The 20776-nt window shown below is 40.4% G+C and overlaps 2 protein-coding genes across 3 annotated transcripts in view; both read right to left on the bottom strand.

Moving 5' to 3' along the window:
• gabbr1a (gamma-aminobutyric acid (GABA) B receptor, 1a) overlaps positions 1-11601 on the bottom strand; it is a 94791-nt gene extending 83190 nt beyond the window's left edge. Inside the window, exons 1-5 of one of the 2 annotated variants that reach the window (XM_020644513.3) lie at positions 11237-11601; positions 10776-10828; positions 6086-6172; positions 5728-5792; positions 1845-1983 (exon numbers count right to left, since the gene is read on the bottom strand). In XM_020644513.3, coding sequence (XP_020500169.1) covers positions 1845-1983; positions 5728-5792; positions 6086-6164 — 283 coding nt within the window. In that variant the 5' untranslated portion in view covers positions 6165-6172; positions 10776-10828; positions 11237-11601. The remainder of the gene's footprint in view (positions 1-1844; positions 1984-5727; positions 5793-6085; positions 6173-10775; positions 10829-11236) is intronic. The other variant, XM_020644514.3, reaches the window with a different exon arrangement.
• A 647-nt stretch (positions 11602-12248) lies between these two features.
• On the bottom strand, positions 12249-20467 carry sh3bp5la (SH3-binding domain protein 5-like, a). Its single transcript, XM_020644515.3, has 6 exons — positions 19625-20467; positions 18569-18631; positions 18039-18167; positions 15741-15905; positions 14671-14844; positions 12249-14435 (listed from the first exon to the last, which is right to left on the bottom strand). The coding sequence occupies exons 1-6, from the start codon at positions 19868-19870 to the stop codon at positions 13890-13892; spliced, it is 1323 nt and encodes a 440-aa protein (XP_020500171.1). The 5' UTR covers positions 19871-20467; the 3' UTR covers positions 12249-13889.
• Positions 20468-20776: the final 309 nt, after the last annotated feature.

The following is a 20776-nucleotide window of genomic DNA, read 5'->3' as shown; positions in this document are numbered from 1 at the left end:
TTCTAGCTTTTTATAAAACTTTTTTAAAAAGCAGCCTTCATAATGATATGGATCAGGGGTCGCCATGTGAAAGCTCAATCATAAGAAGGACGGGGATTTTAACCCTTATCATTATCCCATTTAGACCTGATGCGATGTCTGAGTGTATATACCTTTAAGACCTGATGTGATGTTGGGAATATGTGCAGTTTTGAAGGTTTTGGGAGATTGTTTTCAACCATTACTCAGGTTTTAGAGGGTGGTTTTTTTAGACGGCCTTAGGTCTAATTCAAGGATGGTCTTTGCGGTTAGATGTAGTACTATCTGTCATTGGGTGAATCTAAATAAACGACTTTGAGACTTTTCCTGCTCCACATCTGTTACTTACAAGAATCATGAATCAAGAATTTTTAGGGATTATGTGTTGTAACACAAACGATCCCAAAGGTCAAGAATTTCCATCCGACTGAATTGAAAGTGGATTAAAGTGGATTTGTCAATTATTTCAACATAACAACGCCCCTTAAATTAAGGATATTTTTCTTTACTCCTTCACAATTTCCCTTCTAATTTTAATTCAACATACATTATTTAAAGTGACAAAATTGGATATTTTTATAAAAATGTACAAACGATTTCATAATTACAAATGGGTCACTCATTCTGTTTATCCAACGAGAACGATCCGCAGCTCCCCGCGGCTTTATAAAGCTTTATAGAGAATTTTCAGCTCATGGATTAGCTCAAAATTTGCCAAAAACCATGCTGTAGTTGTTTATTCTAAATCAGAGACTGTATAAAACTTGGACGTAGTCTCAGTGATGTCACCTATTGGTTTCCGAAGAGATGTTTGGTAGCTGAACGATGGCAGTTGCCATATTGGAAATGATGTCATCACCTAACTTTTGATTAACTTAGAGGCAGGTAAATTATGCATAACTTTTAAAAGGATGAGTTAAAAAATAAATTCACCCGCTATACAGTATACAGAATCAGTTATTGAAACCATAATATAACTTTCAGTCGACTGAAAACATATTTATTTCAGATGATAAAAATGAACATGGGTGTCATCAATGGAGCCAGCCTCAAGTGGACACTCAAGGATTTTGCCCTTCCACATTCGCTTCATGTTTCACTTCCTGTGGTTGCTGCTTACTCTTAATGCTATTTTAATGTTCTTTTCAGTCACAGTTTACAATGAAAAAGCTGGAGGAAAACATCCACTGTACACTTCCAGCTCATCAGCACCAAAAAGTAGACAAACACAAAAAGCAACAAGCTGATGAAAGAGAAGCATTACAGAGAAGATACTTAGATTCTTTAAATAATGGCTAAAAACACAACTCAAATGGTTTGCTTTATAACTGCTGGATGTGTAAAAATCTGACTGTTTGCTAACAATTTTTCCTTATGGACTTAATAGTGATAATGTGTCACATTTCTTGTTCTTATTAGCATGGACAGATACATTAATCACAGGTTTAAATCTGATGGGAGGTAAAAGCCTGTAGATTGATTTCATGCAGCCTCTATTGAGGATTACATCACTTTTCTTAACTGTGGATTTTCACATTAGTACTGTAGTGGATAAAAAATGACTCCAATCCGATTTCTTCAAAAAGTGCGAGTGAAGGTTGCACAGAATTTCACACTTTCCTTCTGTGTATAGTGTAAGCAGGGACAGCAGGAATGTGCCGGCAACACAGTTTAATTTTATTATCTTTGGTCTTTTTTGTGATGTTGATCAAACAAACAGGACTTTTGAAAGATGAAGATCTTTTTCTGGGACATTTGTTTTCAAATGAAAGAAGGTTGGAGGACAGGTTAAAGAGAGGGTGAAATATAGACCACAAAGAACTTACAACATCTGCTGTGCAGTGTGATGTCCGTCCATGTGCCGTCGGGTAAGCACTTCCTGACCTTGGGTCCCACGATCACCCGGTTTCCTCTGCAGATGTACTCGATCTCATAGTCCACGGGCAGGATCTGCACACTGCGGATCTGTGAGGGACACACAGACACAGAGATCGTAATTAAAACATGATTGATGTTTTTTAGTATTTCTCACTCACACAGGGACCCCCCCCCCTCCCTCGTTGTGTCCCAGAGCGATGGACTCTGGTGACATATGGCGGTAAAAATGAAGCTCTGCTAGGAAGAGCATTTTATGGCAATACTGTATGAATTGATGGGCTGTCACACTCTGGATCATACCAGGAGGAGAATCTGGTCCCGGCTTTATGTTCCTGTTTCATGTTTTATTGTGTGTGTGGTTGAAGTGTATGCGTGTTTTACTCATTTAACAATACATCCAAAGTGGTGCAATCAGATATCAATCATTTCTATGTCTCAGGTGAAGAGGTTTTTTGTCCTTCTTGGACTATAAAACAGCATCAGGCATTCTTCTAATTTTAGTCTTGCTGCAGTATGAAATCGATATCAGTCTTTTGGGCTTTAAAGTCCCATTTCTCTCTTGTTACTTCACTTGGATGTGTGACATGTGACATTTAGTGTGCAGAACGATGCAGTAGAAACAAACTGTAAACCCCCTTCAGTGCACAAACACAGAGGACGGATGTTGTACCCAGCAGTTAAACTTTTGAAATAAACAAAATTTACATATGCAAAGCTTCTGGATTTCTCAACCAGGGAGAAGGAGAATTTCAAACTCGATAAAGCCTCTGTGAGTACAAACAGTGCAAACAATGTTCACACCCATCAAGCTTTATTTTAAATTCTAATGAAGACCACACATTATTCAGAGACAGAAATATTCCAGGCTACATTTTGGGGGGGAATGTGAGAAGAATCACCCACGAGATGAAATTATAATTTCCATTAGATGTATAGATTTTACTTACATTAGACTAGACCACACAGAAGCATTTACCACATTTAAAACTATTTAAGAAAAAGCAAAGGGGGACCCTGAGTTTGAAGACTTTGACAAATAAATCTAAACTCAAGATCAGCTTCTTCTTGTTTTCCTGTCACTGTATCCCATGTTCTTCATCAGTAAATATAAACATGAGTTAATTACTGATGATTGTTTGGGTTTTTTTTTGTCATAATTTGAAAGGACAGACAAAGAGAGACAGGACATGTATGGAGAGAGAATGGGAGATGACCATAGACTGGAAATATTAAGGACGAATTCTGAGTGACCCATCTGTTACTGCAGGGGGCTTTGGAGTCTCATCGTCTCATGACGATGGAGTCTCATGATGGAAATGCTGTCTCAGCCTAACTTTAAGATAAGCTAACGATAGGCTAAGAGCTGGAGCTGGTTTTAAGCCTCCTGACAAACCGTTCCATCGTGCCCACCTGTCGATCAGATCAGCCTCGCATCTAACTATGCATAACTCGTATCGTTCATAAAATCTAAAAGTTTTTCAAAAATGCAAAATGCATGAGTGTGAGCCCATGAGGACAATAACTAATCAGACCTATATCATCTTTTGTACCAGGGAGTAAACATGTTAATCTTTGCTGTTAAAACTTACATTTTTGAATGTGGTGTTTATGTGACTTTTAGGCAGTGGCGACCCCAGGCAAAAATGCATCGAGGGCCCATCAAAACAGCGTTCATCATCTTGTCTGCCAGTGTCCCGATGCTTTTTCCTCTTCCTTTCTTTTTTTCACTTCCAAACTCAATGACAACCTTTGTTTTTCACAGAATTAAAGCATGCAACACTTAGCAGAGCAATGGCAGTGAGTGCTGTCAGATGGGGGGAGGGGGCTTAGGGAGGTTTCGTACTGTCACAACTTTGGTTCAAAGTCGATTAGCCCACAGGGGGCCCCCTACTGGCCTTGGGACCCAAGCAGTTGCCTGCCTTGCCTATTGACCAGCAGCACCTCTGCTTTTAGGGCTCTTGAAAACCAGCCTCAAGCAGACACCCGACGTGCACCAAATAACGTCGGGGTCTGCATTAGATCCTGAGACCAGTATGACAAGGTAGCCTCTGCACATGGAGGGCGTGCACTTCCAACTAACCTAAACCAGCACCCCTTTGACTAAAGATTTTCAGAATTAATGAAGCTCATGCCAATATATTCTGATTTATACTGTCTAATATGGGTCAAGGCAAAAAAAAACTCTGGATCCTACATTTCCCATGATGTAACTCCATATTGTCCTTTCATTAGACCATCCCTGCCTTGTGAAACAGCTACTAATTTCCCTGCACACTCATTTAATTAGTGATCTGTATTCATGCCTGCTCTTATCAGAGTCTCCTGTCTCGCTGGTAAGCCTCTGGTGTTTTTAGATTAAATCCGACATGTCTGCTTTATTGAACCGTTCGCAGCTGAATAAGACGAAGACAGACCAGAGGGACAGCTGGATGTCATGTGACAAAGGTCAAAGGTTGCAGCTGATCCTGGAAGATGGCCCTGGTAAAAACATGAGCCAACAGACCAGCAGATTGCCTTGTAGGAACGGACTGTGTGCAAGCTTGTAACCTGATGTCCCTTTAAATAACACAACAGGAATATATTGGGAAATAATTTAATTACTTGTGGAGAGTAAGACCACACGTTGTCAGGTTAAAGCCCCTGTGAGGGTTTTTTAACTGGCTGTGAAACAGACTGAAATTAAGATTGAAGCTTTTTTTTTGACATATGAAAGCAAACAGGAATATCAGGGACAAGACTGACTGTTTCTTTATAGTAACAATTTAATGTCTGTAACTGCTGCCGTCGGGTAGGTGTGTAGACGTAATTAACAGCATGCTAAAGGAACACATCAATTGCTGTTGTTGTTGTTGTTGTTGTTGATTTTTAGCAAATATTCACAGTGAGTGATATGTTTGAATGTTAAAAGAAAGCAGGATGAGATTTTTGACAAAAACTGCTTCATGCTGGGGCACTGATTAGCAGTTTGGACGAACCCCATGAACGGAGGCTATAGTCCTCCAATACCGGGTTCAAGTTTGAACTACGGCTCCTTTCCCGCATGTCATTCCACACCCTCTCTCCCAGATTCCCTACTTTATGCACTGTGCTATGCAGTAAAGCATGGGTTCACAGGGGGTCTAGATTAGATTTGCTCGTATTAATTAAAATCATGATAACACACTAACTGGATGGTTTATACAAAGGTAGTTGAGCTAGAACAGGTGTCTTTAAATCTAATCTGTTGGGATTTAAATTGTTGTACATTTTTGACAGCAATATATAACTTTTTTTGTATGGTCCTGCCCAACAAGAAAGTCTAGAAAAGAAAACAAAAGCGATAAGAAACTTTGTCTCGTTTCAGGGGAAACCAAAATCCACACAAATAAGTTTCCTTACATGAGCTTTAAAAGGAGGCTACATGAACTACAGTTAGCTTAGCTTAGCATAGAGACTAGAAACAATAGACTGATAGCCTTGTGCGGTCTAATGGTAGCAACATCTGTGGAGTAGCTCCTCTAAAAGTAGCTAAATAACACATAGTGTATCCTGAAGAAAATCTGAAGCTTAAAAGTCAAAGTGGTGTGTTATACTGGCTGAAGATGCAATGTGCATACCGCACAAATGCAATCTGATGGTGTAATTATAATGTCAGCTGATACTGTGACAGCTTAACAACTTTTGTCACTACTGAATTTTCCCAGACTGGCATGTTTTATATTTTAAATTCAGTGAGAACAACGTTCAATCAGAGTGAGCTGTAATCTCAAAGCAAACTGAAGTTGAATGTGCTTGATTTAAAGATTGAATTCTGTTATTTAGATTACTTCTCAGTCAACCAACTCTTCATACCTGTTCTTGTGTCAGACCTCTGTAGCGGATCCCTCCATCCCTGGGAGGCCGGATGATTGCACAGCCTGTAAAAAAAAAAAAAAAAAAAAAAAGAGGAGGAAGAAGAATGAAGGAAGAAGGACGACAGGAACAGATGGGGAAAGCTCTCCTTCCAAACAGTGACGATATATTACAGCTACATGTTATATTGTCAGTATAACTGATGCCTTTCCTACTGCACATTTGATAGTTCTTCATTTAGGTCACTTAGTAATCGTTGCAGAGATATGTTTGTCCATTAATGCATTTTTATATAAATACACACACACAGGAAACACACTGACAGATTCATGCAGAGTCACACACACACACAAATTACCTCCAGTTGATGAATTATGTATGGGCACAACAGGAGATGGAAGAGCATAGAGAACAATCAGAAACAATAGCCGTGCCATCTCTGGATCTGTAAGAAAAGGAAGAGAGAGGTAAAATGGTTATAAGTGGCAAGGAGGGTGAAGGCTTTGGGAAATACAGAGTCGGAAACAAGAAACTAAAAAGAAAGGGTTACTGAGAATAGTTTCAACAGTAATAAAGCTACATGCTCAGTCTTCAGATTCAGCCATTTTCGGTCCACTGCTGCCTGTCCTAAAAGGGATGCATCAACTTTTTGGCACAAAAGCTTCCTTTTTCAGCTTGCCCGACTGCGCACGGAAAGCACGAGCTGCAAGATGAGTCCACTTTTCTCCCTCTGCCTCGTTTTGTATTTACAGTGCAGACAGCCCGTGCTCAGTTGATAGCCAGCTTGGCTTCATTTCAAAGACCCTGTGTACACGGTTTCAGCCAGGGTTTTTTGATGGCTGATACTGATATTTTTCACAAAGTGGCTGCCCATGGAATCATTTCACACCGAGGCACCACTGAATAGAGTTCTTTTCATGTCAGGGTAGAATAGCACCTGGGGCAGCTTGAAGTCTATGTTAAAAAACTCTCCTTTTGCACATCAGAAAGTATCGTGACAGCTTTTTGAAGGCAAAATAAACCACCCCACATTATTATTGGCAAGGAAACTCTCAGGCAAATTAAAATAGGAGGATACAGATTTAGCAATGCACTCCTGTAACCTTCTCTGCCTCGTGATGGAAACCTTTATAATCACAACTGATTCATGAAAATCATCTTTTTAAATCCATGCATTGTATTTCTTTGTCAAAACCTACTGCAGCTTAAAGTACCCACAATTCAACGACCTGGAGCTAACTCAGAGTTATGGATGTGTAATGCAAGAAGCACTTAACGTTGCCTGAAGCTGCTGGCCTCAAACAGAGGAGTGTGCAACAAAGGCCAACTGATGCTGACTCAGGAGGCCTCACTTCAGCCAGCATATTAAACTTCAAGCAGCTTGTATATGTGAGGTGGAAGTAGCCCCTTGCTTTGGAAAAGTGAAGACAGTGTTGAAATATTCTTTCATACGACCAGCAGGGGGTGACTAGCCTGGTTGCAAAAAGAAGTCTTATTGAAAAGAAGCAGATGAGAAAATAAACCTACTTCTACGTTTATTTATCTGACAGTTAAAGGCAGAGTCGGTAGCTTTTTTCCTAAAAATAAAATATAGACTTTACAAAAGTAATGCTGCCCAATCATCACTTACCGGCCTCCATACATGTGTGGTGGTGACTGTGTCTGCAGAGTCCTCTGCCTTGATTTTGATGTTTTGTAGTTTTGGTTGATTGGCAACGTTTCTGGGTGGGGAGTGGGTGTATTTCCACCAGCCAGTGAGAGCACGCAGCTGAGTTTAGGAGTGAATACAGTCCATCAATTGGACACAAAATTCCAAGCATAAAGCTTGTTCCAAAACAAGGTTTAACCTTTGGTCAGTTTTCACCCGTGGACCCGGAGTTGGCCTGCTTTCTGTTGGACAGGCAGGTGCTAAACACCAGTAGTTAGCTTGTGCTAGCATGCTCAATTATCGGCTTTTCCTTTAAAACAAATGTTATAGACATAGTCTCAGGTATCTCTCAGTGTAGCTAAAGGCAGTAAACGTTAACGCAAAGTCCTGCAGTAGGTGTGCACTTCTGGTGGCGATGGGCCCAGTTTGAATGTTGTGTTTACAATCTGCGATGTTTGTACTGACTCTACCTTTAACTTTTTCCTAACTTCAGGTCTTCTTCAAAACAGCATGACGCTATTTTGTGCACTATGTAACTACTGTACATTATGGCTTCATATAAAGAGAGACTGACTATAAAGCAGGGGTGATTTCCTGTTAGAGACGGAGCAATGCGATACCCCTTTATCCGTATAGAACATAGATGTAGTCTCAGTAACATCATGGAGGCCACCATAATAGAAATACTGACTCCACCTAACTTTTGATCGGTCAAGCAGCAGGCAGAGAGGATGAGTTGAGGCAAGCCTAAAGCCTCCTGGCAAGAAGTTAGAACATAGCCCACCTGTCAGTCAACTCAGCCACGCCCCTAATTATGCAAATGTATAGAAACAATCTTATACTTAGGTAAGCAACAACTTAACCTTTCTATTATCAGAATGGATCAGTTACAATGAAATTCAGCGCCTGTATAGTGTGTATAAGTAAAGAAAGAAGAATCATTTTTTTGTACTAAACTGTTAACATGATTATTTATGGGACGCTGGTAGTGCGTGTGGCCTATGTACGAAGGCTGTAGACCCCTAAAAGGTTCAAATCTGACCTGTGCCTCCTTTCCCTGCATGTCATTCCCCACACTCTCCCTCCCTGATTTTTTTACTCTATCCACTGTCTCTAAATAAAGGCAGAAAAGGCCCAAAAATAAATCTTAAAAAAATAATTGTTATAAATCGCTTCATTCGTGAAATACAAAGTAAGATGCCATGCATACAAGTTTCTAGCCATTGGCTAATTTGTAACCCCTGGTTAAGCTTTTAGGATAACAACTGAAGCATTAGACTTAAAGAAAAACAGAAATAGTGATACAAATACAGACATTTTAAACTCAATAAATAAGAGACTTCTTAAGAACAAACAGTAAAATGAGGATTATAAGAGGAAACATATTTGTGTTTTAAAAACATCAAACCTTTTTTCATTTCAGTGATGTGTGTCCCAGAGGTGTGTTAGGCCTTACTGAGAAGGCTGACTGGCCAAATTCTGCGTATTTTAATATGACACCTGATGGGTATTCTTTGTTTTTTTGGAGCCAGCCCTCAAGGTATAACTCGAGAAACTGCAGTTTTGTTTTTTTGCACTTCTGCCTTTGCTTCATTTCTCAACCTTGAAGGTTGCTGCTTTGAAATGCTCTGTTATCCAAACATGTTCAGCTCCAACTCCAAAAACAAACAAACAAGATGGACAGCCAAAATATCTAACTTTAGGCTTCAAATCAGAAGTCCACAAACCGGTGGATCACGTAACAGTGGCTAGGTCTACTTCTTAAAAAGAGTATCTGGAAACAAACACTGAATACAAGTGTATATCTAGCAGTACTCTGTTTGTAAGAAGAGTTACAAAAAGAGTCAACCTTTAAATTAAGGGTGAATGACAAATCAATCCAAGAATAATATCTGTCACATCAGCAAATAACAGACAGAGCAAACTGTTACAGTAACTTGTAGAAGGGTTGATCTAGTTTGAAGCACATCAAGCAAAGCCAATTTTTGTTTTCCATCCCAAAAAATGAATTTGTTTCATATGGCTAACAGTAAGCATACGACATTGTCTTTCCATTGACCCTAGATATTAAAAACTCACGTAAATTACCCTTAAGGAGGCGGGGGGGGGGGTCGAAGTAGCTTCTGGGGGAGCAGTAGTCGTGTGAAGGGAGAGCACAGTCTTACAAAAAGTACAAATTATGGCAGATACATGTATCTTGTGAAACCTAACCCATCCTAAACCTCATGTGCAGATTTCACAAGACCAGAGAGAGCGTTGCTCAGCGAACCAGTAAAACCTCTTAAGACCCCTGAGTCCTGTAAGCCACAGTGCCTGGAGTACGGGTGTGAGGGGAAACACAAACACACAGACAAACACGACTCCCGTTATCAATGATAAACACTCTATATATAGCTGCTCATTTGCAGTTTTTAATAATAAATGTTGCTTTATGAGGCTTTCACACATGCAAAAACATAAACAGACCGATACACTCACACTTAACAAGGGTAGAGGGGGGGGAGGTGAAATGGGTGGGGGTTGGAGGGGGCTGGGGGGCATTACAAAGCAAAGATCTACAGTGAGGGAGACAGATGGTAGCAAGGCTCGCTTGTGGAAGACAGACAAACTCTGCTGGATACTTCATTAGCATTATCCAGTGTATTTATAGAGTTCACTGACAAGAAGCATGCAGGAGGTAGACACCACCAGAGAGTGTGTACTGTGTGTGTGTGTGTGTGTGTGCATTGGTGTAGGTGTGTGTGTTGGCAGTGTACAGTGTGTGCTTTTGTCCTGCATGTGTGGGAAGGAAGGAGGGAGGGGAGAGAAGAGGGGAAGAAAGGACGGCCCAGCAGGATTCATTAATATCAGTGCTCACACACTGAGCTGGATAAAAGAAAAATACGTGAGTGAGTGTAGCACAGATGAGGCAGCCTGAGCAGCAGTGGGGGGGGGGGGGGGGAACCTGCTAACACCACCAGCTATGAGGCTGCAGTAGCACTGAGCAGAGGGAAGAGGGTCTGTAAAACTACAGTATAGCCTCAAGCTTCAAACCCAATTAAGGCGCCAGCGCCTCAGCGGCTCCAAAAACATTGCAACACCTTCCTCCAAAAACACCTACAGCCCATCTAATTTCACTTGCACCTTTGATGCCACTCCTGCACAGGCACTGCCTACTTCCTTGTGTGCTTGTAATGACCGGAAGCTGCAAAGGAAAGGGTCCATTACAGCCGCAAACACAGCTCACACTTCACATTGAGATGCATGTAGTGGCTATTTTTAAGCAGGGGACAGGTCCACAGGAGGGTGGTGGGGGGGTGGGAGGGGTGGGGTGTGTGCACACAGACTCAGATGCTGTATTTTGTGCATGGTTAAGCATGAACTATTGAGATGTGAGGGTCACAGTAAGGGTGCCACCAACCGTATGCTGCCGGTAGTTACTTGTCGGCTGTTGACAAGGGAATCCGTGATGGCCTGTGGAGGAAGGCCGACCATGTTAACAAGCACGTATAGCCCACATATGCATGGCTCTCTACAACTAGCGTCCAGAATAACATGACATCTGCGTACACCGGCTGAATGTTGCTTCAAGGAAAGATGTGAAATGTGTTATGTCAACCTCTTTATTTCCAAGGCGTAAAAAGATGTAGACAGGATGGTGGTGGTGGTTTTCTTGCAAGAAGGAACTCGTTCCAAATCTGGCCTGTGCTTATCGAAAATAAATGGCATTCGCATACAAAATGATGAACGAATTCAGCGGTATGTTCAGATCATCTGCATGGGGAATTTAGTCTTTTCTGGATACATATGGTCTAGTATATCGCCCTACAGTAACAGTAGCATGTAGCCCCCCTGAAGCAAAGCTGTAGCATGTGTACTTACTATTACTTTCGATGAGCCCAGTCAAGATAACAGTGCGTCCTCCGGATGGGAAAGCCCTGGGTCGGATTATTTGGTAAAAATATGCATCTTTGCAACGATTCTTTTATGGCTGTAATTATATGGCTATAAAGGTGCAAGCTGCTCCGTTCGTAAACAGGCTGTTAGAAAAGCAAAACGTATCTTATTCCGATCCCCTCCGTGTATTGCAATTACGCATGGCAAAGGTAAGAAATGGCAAAAATCCATAGAAAAAAACATACATGCACTATATACAAACGCATCCCCATACACGACGAAACACCGATTCACCACACTCCCCTCCTTTTTTTCCTCTCTCCCTCTACGATCTTGAGCTAATTCACGACGTCATGATGGAGACGCACTGTGCGTAACAGTCCCTCTCTCACGCATTATCTCCTCTTTTTTTTTTTTTTTTTCTTCTTTCCTACCCCTCCCTCAAATATGAAACACGTTGAGGTCCAGGACCACAGAAGCAAAATATCATAATGATTCTCACGAGGAGGATTTGGGTTTCAGATAAGCTTGCAGGTTTATCCTCCTGTGAATGATTATAGCACGGAGGGAGGACTAGACACGGATGGAGGTGCAGATATGGCGCTGTGGTATTAACAGTCACTACTACTTTGTTAAGCCTTTTTTTTCCTAAGCTCTGTGGAGTTAAGTCAATGAAGCTGCAGTCTGTTATTTCTACAACACTGGTCATCTATTAAATCAGAGCGTGTGGACTCCTTGCTCTCCTCCTTTCTAAGTCACCCACCAGCTCTGCTCCTCTTCTGCCATCTATTCTGAGATCAGCATCCTCCTTCATATTTATACATCTGCTGAATAATTGAAAGGAAGGCTGGGGAAGACATAACCTCTCTCTGTCTGTCGCTCATCATCTCTTCATGTATCTGTAAAACAGGCCTCATCCTGTCCTTTCTCTTGCCATTCAGCTCACTGTATCAAGCCATTAAATGACTATCAAACAACAGCAAACGAAGAAGCCAAATAAGTACTATCTGGTTTATTTATTCTAGATATGACAATGCATAAGTTGGAAATAGTGAGACATAATTCACATATGCATCCAAAAAGTTGAAGCCTATTTGTTAAGACAGGAGTGAAGTGGAGGTGTTTCAGATAAACTGCGACCATAACATTGATTTAAATAACCTGTGGGTTTACAGAACATCTGTACAATCAAACGAGTCAAATATTCAAATCAGCAAAACACATGTAACTGTACATGTCAATATTTTCCAGCTTTGTAATAATTACATACATTTACAAGTCATTTCTTTGACTTCAGCATCTCACACTTTGACAATCAAAGTACAATATCATAGAAGCAATAATCACAGGATTCAAAAGAAACAGAAATTCAAGTGTCACTTGGAGATGGTGCCCTGGCGATCTGATTTTTAAAATAATTTTTTACAAATTATATATATATAAAAAAAAAAAAAAAAGGGCAAAGTTGTTCTTTAAATGGTTCTAAACAGAACTACAGATGAGTTTGCAATAAGTACTACTCATGCTAAATGTGTTGCTTGTTCAGTGTAAAGGCACACTTCAAATAACAACAAGGGCAAGGTTTTTTTTTTTTAAAGGCAAACTTAGGAAGAATACTTTTTTTAAATGCAAACAATATCCAAATCATACAAATTTTCGAAGGCGTTTACACCATGAGACTAAAGCATAAAGACGTAAAAAGAAAAGATGACTAAGCGTTATTATTTTAGCTTCAGTAGTGTCAGTGTTTCTGTCAGCACATTACCCCAAATGCAAGTCATAAATGTCTTTTTAAATAGCCAACCGGGAGTGCATGCTGTTGGAGTGAAGAGTGAAACAATCGTCTTCAGACTGCGTTCACTCTTGTCATCATCGCAGGAATTTTCAAAAAACGCATTCTCTCGTGCCAAAAATACCGAAGCACCTCTTGCAGCATGTTATCGGAAATAAATACATGAAATGTGAATTCAAACATGCTTTCAACTCTGCATCGACAGAGAGACGTTTTTGTCATTCTTTCCTTCAAACTAACTGAGTGAAGGGGGAAATACTATGGAGTATGGATCTCAGTGAGTTTGCAGAGACACTGCCCCCCCACCCCCCTGTACGTGGATGCAAATGAAATGACACGACTCGAGGGGGAAACAACAGAGGGATTCATTTTCACCAGTCTCACCAAATTAGAGCAACGATTAGCCTGGGAAAGAAAGAAATGATGCTTCTTTTTTTATATATATATTTCTGTTCAAGCAGGGCTTTTTGATCTTTCTCTGCTTTTTTCTTCATGCTCAGGGAACAAATTCTACCCAGAAGCCCTCACAGCGGAGTGAGTATACAGTTTATTTGTCCTGGAGGGCGGAAAGCTCTTTAGATGCCAGAAGTAGTGTTCTAACTAGGCTGCAATGCTAACTATTGATCAGCTGTAGGTATAATGTCAGTCAACGCACATGAGCTTATTTACACTGAGTGTTGTGCGCCTACATCTGCAGCATAACTCAAGTTTTACATTTGCAGCTAATTTATTCTATTATACTTTGGTTCGTTCCAATAGGACAGGGATGTTAACCCTAATTTGTACTTTCCTTAAACCTCATATTTGACTTGTTTTGCATTCCTAGCCGTTATATCTATGAAAGCTTCACAAACTAAAGCTCCGGTGGTGCTGCTTGTAGAACTGCTGCTGGCGCTCTTTGGCCGCTGATTCCATCAGCTTGTCTCTTCTATCCATCACCGCACCTCTCTCTTTCTCCCCCTCATCCCCGGTTACGCTCCCTACATCGCTGAGATTCCCAAGGTGCTCGATGGAGTCATATTTCTCCAAGTCGGAAGCAATGGTCTGTAGGCTGAAAACCGACAGGGAATCCGACCCCGCCCGCTCCCTCTCCTTTTCATTCTCTTTCTCCTTGTATTTCTCCACCAGGTTTGAAGCTGCATCCACTCGATCTGTCCCTGTTGCACCACCACTGCACGCTGCAACCTCCTGCTTGACTCTGGTGTCAGACTCAGCTCCGACAGGAGGACTTCGCCCGCTGCACGCAGTGGGGCGGCATCTCTCGGCCTGGTCCGTCCCTCTCTGTGCGTGGATCTGCTCGCTGATTTGTTCCAAGTTTCTCAGGGCGATGGAGTAGCGGGTCTTTACTTTGGCGACGTGCTGTTCCAGCTGCAGCACCTTGGTCTTGTTTTCCTGGAGACACAGAGAGACACACCCTCATTAGTTTCAACATTGATTTTATGCCATAACCTACCAGTAAATATTAAAGACAGAATAGAATTACTGCATTTTCACCAGCTCAGCAACATCTTTGCCAAGCTAAAAAAAGCTGGTCTTTTTATGTGTTTATTATAAAGTGGAATAAAACACAGTACACTTGACAAACATTTTTATATGAATCATAATTGAGTCTGGATGCCTGTGTTACCTCCAGTATGTGGTTGAACTGGGCCTTGAGCTCAAAGTAAGGTTTGGATTTCACAATGACTCTTTTCAGGGACTTTTGCAGCATCTGAACACGAGCTTCAGCTTCCTGACAGGCGTGTGTGACGCGCATGTGTTCCCTCTCACTGCGTAGTCGCTCCTCCTCAGCTTCGTTCACCTGTGAAAAACAAGCAGGAGGACTGTGTTAACAAAAAGCATGCGCACACATACACACACACACACACACAGAGCCAAAGCTGGTGTGCTCAAGGACTGCAGCCCTTTCTGTTAATTACTCCACTGCTATTAGTCAAAACCAAACAAATAAGAGGAGCACACTGAGTAGCTCCATATCACCTCTCCCTCAGACTGTTGAAGTTAAAGTGACATTTTACACATCACTAAGTCTATTTACAGGTCCTGGGGAGTATTACTGCAAAAATAGGGTCGGTGTTGCTCAAGGCTACACTCGCCAGTATGAGAAAAACAAAACCCAAATCTCTGACTGAACAGGCAACAGTCAAGTTGTGATGTGGGAAACGTAGGCAGCAGTTTTTAAAAAGGAAGGATCAGAACCAAAAATACTGAACTGCTCCCAATCAAGTAACGAAATATAAGCATAGCAAATAATTAATAAAGCAGAAAACAGGAAACACAAACAACAGCAGCATAATTCACATGGACAAATAACAATTGAGTGGGGGGGGGGGGGGGGGGGGAAGTCATCTGATTCTGCTGTTGATTAGGATCGTTTTCTAATGGTCAACTGTGAATCTGTCAGCGTGATGACAGTGCAATGCAAAACATGTTTGTTTTTTTATTGTTTGTTTACAGTATGTTATAAACAACAAAAAACAAGCAAGTAATGCTCTACACTAATTGTGCTTTATTAATTCTTATTTCTGCATTCACAACATTTTGCATTCTTTTTTTTCTTCTTTAGTTTTAACTCGCTAAAAAACAAGCGTCATCCCTTTTAAGGAACCAGGACCATGTTCCAGTACAGTACCTGACCTACTTAACCCAGACCTGGAGACATTGAACAGCATGTGTAGCTCTTTCTCTCTTTCTTACCTTGGAGGTTGCATGGTTGAGCATCTCCTGCCAGGTTGGGTCAAGGGTGTTCTTGCCATCAGCCATGAGGCCCTGCTCTGCCACGTAGACCATCTCCCTGGCAGCCGTGTGCATAGAAACCGCTCTCTCATAGCTCAAAGCCGCCTTCTGGGTCTCCTGCTGAGCCTAAGAGCACAGACAGATTATTACAGCATGCAGGAGTGGAATATCACAAAGACACCAACCCCAACCCCTTCCTGACTCTGCCAAATATTATTTTGTTCCACATGTTTGTATATCAATTATATTGACCTGATGGACATGATTCCATTTAAACTTCACAGGGGCGTTGAGAGAAAAAAACAATTGAAGACCCTTTTATTGTAATAAGAATATTCAATAGTTTAAAATGTACAATCATGCAAATATCAAACAATTAGTGCTTCTAAAGGGAAATTTCTTTAGCTCATATTCCAGACATTGTGTTATTTTCAGTTATGACGGATTGGAGACAAAACCTTTAACTGAATCAATCTCATATACAAATGAATGGCCAGGTCCAATCAAACGTTTTGTCTCGTTGCAACATAAAGATTTGAACATCTTCATTCTTGCCTACATAGTTTTCCAGCGGTAAAGACAAGTTGAGTTATTGAAGGTATTTACGGCAGCATAGGGGGGCTCTTATTAGAGAGTGTAGAATCACTAAATGTACCTGCAGTGCTCTATTTATAAATATCAATACACCTGAAAATGTTTGCATGTAGATCAGCCTCATATTCTGCCCTCTACACACAAATTTAACTTTTAAAAAGGTCAATGCGAAGCATGAGCCAGGAGATCAAAATAAACTTTCTGACCGAACTCAAGGTGAATGAAGTGATAGTTAGATGATGATGATTATTTGTTTGCTACAACAGGATGGTCACAAACTTAAGAACACATCAGAGAGTGAGGCAACACATTGGAAAACATCCACCTTTCATCATAACACACGAGTGTCCCTGCAGTGCTTATACATTAACAGGCTACCACTCTTCTTTAAAACAGAGGTTTTGATTGTTTAAAGGAAACTTTTAATTTCAGGTTTATTTATAGCAAACTCAGTCTGAGGATATGTAATGATCGTGTGAGAGCTGTCCAGGCTTAATTTCCTCACTTGGCTAATTTTCACAAAAAGTGTGTACAGGTGATGACAATGTGCTGAGTGACGAGAAGGCAGAGTGAAGCAGCCAGGGAGGTGTCACTGTGGGTCTTAGCCTAAAGGAGTAACCTTTATTAAAACTCAAACCCCACTTGGTGACATATGCACAGTGTTAGAGGATGTCAGTGAAAAACTACTGCCGCTTAGGTCCACAAGTTTTTTTTTACTTTAGATTTCTACATCTATTAAGTTAGTAGACAGTCCGGTCATCTGCGCTCCAGCTAGTATGAATGAAGGTTAGGAAATGCATATATTGCAGACATTTTGAAAAGCAATGTTTATTATTTCTGTTCATACTGAAATGTTCTTATGGAAAACTGTTGGTTTTATTAATCATGATGATGTGACAATAAAGTTTGATATTTTGTTGAATAAAATGTGTGCGAGGCGTCATTATGTAACCTGGCTTCAATTCACCACTTCCCCCTCCCTCCAACATGTTTATGCATGAGTCCGAGTTTGGGTCATGTGCGCACAATTTACACCTAGGTTTGTTTTTATTCATCACAAAGTTTCAGGCCCTGTTTTGTGTGTATGCGACATTTATAAATGAGACCCCTTAGGCTTTTGTGGATAGGCCATTGGTTCCGAAGATTGATGAGATGGTTGGTTATTCCTACAGGCAATTTAAAATTACTTCCTATCAAAACTAAGATTTAAAAGAAAAGTCTATCTGAACCCCGCTGTGAATTCAGTCCTTTTTAAGGTGGAGTAGCAAGTCTTGTCCATCCACTGAGCCCTGGTGACCAACACAAGTAAGTTGATTTAAACTATGTTTAGACCAGATTACTGCCTCGTTTTCATGGATCAGCCACATCTTATCCACTAATCTGCTCCCCCAAAAGTTAGCTCTACATTCCACAAGGGTAGTTAATGAAAAGACATTATGTGGATTATGATTTCAAAAATAAGATCTTGATCTCAATGGATTAACTACCCGTTTAAATAAAGGTTAAATTAAAAAAATCTGGCATCTCCAAAAGTAAATTCTATCTCTGATAAAGACATTTTTTTTTTTAAAAGGTCTTGATGCTACAGGACCAGCTTTTGACAAAGCGACATTTTAACCACAAAAGACAAATGTAAACTTTTAAAAACACATAGTGTATAAATACCTCTTTTGCAAGACGACGAGCTTCATAATAAGGTCTTGCTTTCTCAATGCACCCACCGAGCTGAGAGCTCTGAGCATTTAGCTTCCTGGCAGACTCTGTGAGAATCTTCCGGTACCCTGATCTGGCATCCTGAAAGGTTAATGCATGAAAATGAGGAGATTAGATTTAACTGTATTAGAATGACTGCACTATTACATTTCATATTATGGCTGCAACCGAACACCAAATTATTAGCACAATTACATTTTCTATCGTAAGAGTAGAGTCGTTCCATATCTTTTGCTTAGAAATAGAGAAAACAAAACAACAACATTGATTAGTCCCTTCTGGGTAGACTACTAAAATATTCAACAACAGAAACAGACTCTAAATCATTTCCCAGGGTGGTAGTACATAATCTTTCCACATTTCTCAAGATCTTAGCATTGTTCAAATCAAAGCCTTTTTTTCTTTCTGTTTTCCATATTACTCAGTTTGATATGAATGATCAAATGTCCCTATTTGTGTAACGTGTGTTTAATATCACTTACATCCAACTGCAGCTCTAGTCTGTTGATTTCTGCACTGGCTTCATTGAGATGCTCCAACTCTTCCTGTGAAAACAGATAAATAATGTATTGTTTTAGACCATTAATAAGTACTACAAAAAATAAATCTAACACATAGTCTTCATAGCAATATTTCCAGTTAAACGTGTTGTCATTAATTTTGACATATCAAAACACATAAAACACTACCGACATGACCTGCTTCATTACTATCATTGTATTAATGTATTATTATTATTTAGCATCAATATATATATACTGTACATTCTATATATTTGCATTATATTATTATACTAGTCCATATTATATAACATTTCATTATATTACACTATACTGTTCATATTGCACTATATTATATTATATAACTGCACTCTGCATTACTGTGGTACAACACTGCCTCTCTTCTCTGCTGTTTTACATTACTTGCTGCTATTTATCATACCAAGTCACTTTAATCACTTGTCACTTTATCTTGTCATTCTCTGTAAATACTGTCTCAATTCCCCCCTGTTAACTTCATCATTCATTTTGTACTGTATATACCCCCTGTTTTTATTTTTATTTATCTTATCTATTCGGTTTAATGTGTATTTTTGAGCCTTCTTGTCTGTGCTGCTGTAACGCCCGAATTTCCCCTCTGGGGATCAATAAAGTATTATCCTATCCTATTACATTTAAGGCTGCACTTTTTAATGACGAGAATCTATTACTATAAGTTAATAATAATAAATTGTGAATTGAACTCTGTGACCTTCACGTTTACTATGCTATTGTGCAATGGTTATTGTGTGATAAAATAAGCTCTGTGTTCTTTAGAGAGGATTAACATTCATTAAAAACAAATGAATGACACAACACACTCACAGTGAGGCGTTTCCCAAAGCAATCCAGTGTGTCCCACCCCGGTTCCGTTATAATAATAATAATAATAATAATAATAATAATAATAATAATAATACCAACCTGGTTTATTAAACTGAAATCCGAGCTTTATGGAGTTAAATGATCACAAATGCGTCAAACATCAGGGTCTCATACCTGGATTCTGGGGTCCAGCTCCTCCTCGTAGGGACTGTGTAATTGTTCTCCCACGCATTTGTTTTCCTCGCAGGTGTCTCTGTCCACCGTTTCCAAAGGGTTTCCATTAGTTTCGACAGCTTTAACCTCTTCCTCCTGCTCCTGCTCCTCCTCCGCCGCCTCCCTTCCGGGAATAACCTCCCTCCAATCCCCAGCATCTGACTCCCCGGACCCGGCGGGGCTCTCTCGCAAGTCCCCTGGCTCCATTCCAGGCCTGACAGTTTTTTTTTTATTACAAGCAGCACCGTTAGCTCAGGTGTAGCAGGTTTTTTTTTTTTACCCAGCAGCAATGTAATGTTACTCAGCAGTGTTAACTAAGAAAACAAATCCCGGTGTTGGGAGTGGTGTAGAGTTTGCAACGTGCCATATCAACCGGCACCGGAACACGAACCTACTGCAGCTAGCCTCGCTGTAGCTTAGCGTAGCCTAGCAACCTACCAGGCTAACGTCGCAAGTGAGAATTTATCGGTTCCTTGGCAACAAGAAAGTGAGAACAAATAGTCAGCGTGAGATTAAAAGTAAAAAGGGGGGACATTACACTGACCCCCATCACACGTGTTCTCTCCTCCATCCCTTACCGGTTCTCCATTACTTTAGCTAGGCTAGCTAGCTAGCGTTTTCTGTCTCACATCATCGTTACAAGTGAAGTAAACAGAGCGTTGTGTAGAACACGTTCCAGCGTTTGGACCCGGGCGGCTTCCGTAGCTCATCGTTTGAGGAATCAGTCTGTGGTAAATACTAAGAAGAAACGAGTTTATTTCTGCACTTACACTGTAACACAACTTCTTCTCTGCCTCTGCCAGTGTCGCCCCCCCCTCCCTGATCCAGTTCAATCTCCTTTAGGTAAAGTATGTTTTTTTTTTCTGCCTATAAAGGTAGAAATTCTACAATCAGAGCACTGTTTCAAGAAAGCGAAGTAACTCCTCCCACAGCAACTCTTGGGAGTAATTTTATTAGTAATAATAATGACTGGAAAAAAAAAGTAATTTATTCTAACAAATAAAGTGAACGACGTTTCTTTCAAATTGATTTAAGATTCTACCCTGATAAAGAAAGGGCATTTAAGACAACATGTAAATTGTTCTTTGTTTTAAAAGCATCCTGAGACAAACT

This window comes from Labrus bergylta, chromosome 8, assembly GCF_963930695.1.
Source record: "Labrus bergylta chromosome 8, fLabBer1.1, whole genome shotgun sequence".
Lineage (NCBI taxonomy): Eukaryota > Metazoa > Chordata > Actinopteri > Labriformes > Labridae > Labrus > Labrus bergylta.
This window is presented reverse-complemented; position numbering and strand designations above follow the sequence as displayed.

What these genes read in the sequence shown, in the direction of transcription:
- sh3bp5la (XM_020644515.3), bottom strand. Translation starts at nt 19,870, where the DNA reads ATGGAGCCAGGGGACTTGCGAGAGAGCCCCGCCGGGTCCGGGGAGTCA. An exon ending in CTCGTCGTCTTGCAAAAGAG is followed by an intron (nt 15,906 to 18,038) that starts GTATTTATACAC and finishes CTGTGCTCTTAG; the next exon opens with GCTCAGCAGGAGACCCAGAA. An exon ending in AGTTCAACCACATACTGGAG is followed by an intron (nt 14,436 to 14,670) that starts GTAACACAGGCA and finishes CTGTGTCTCCAG; the next exon opens with GAAAACAAGACCAAGGTGCT.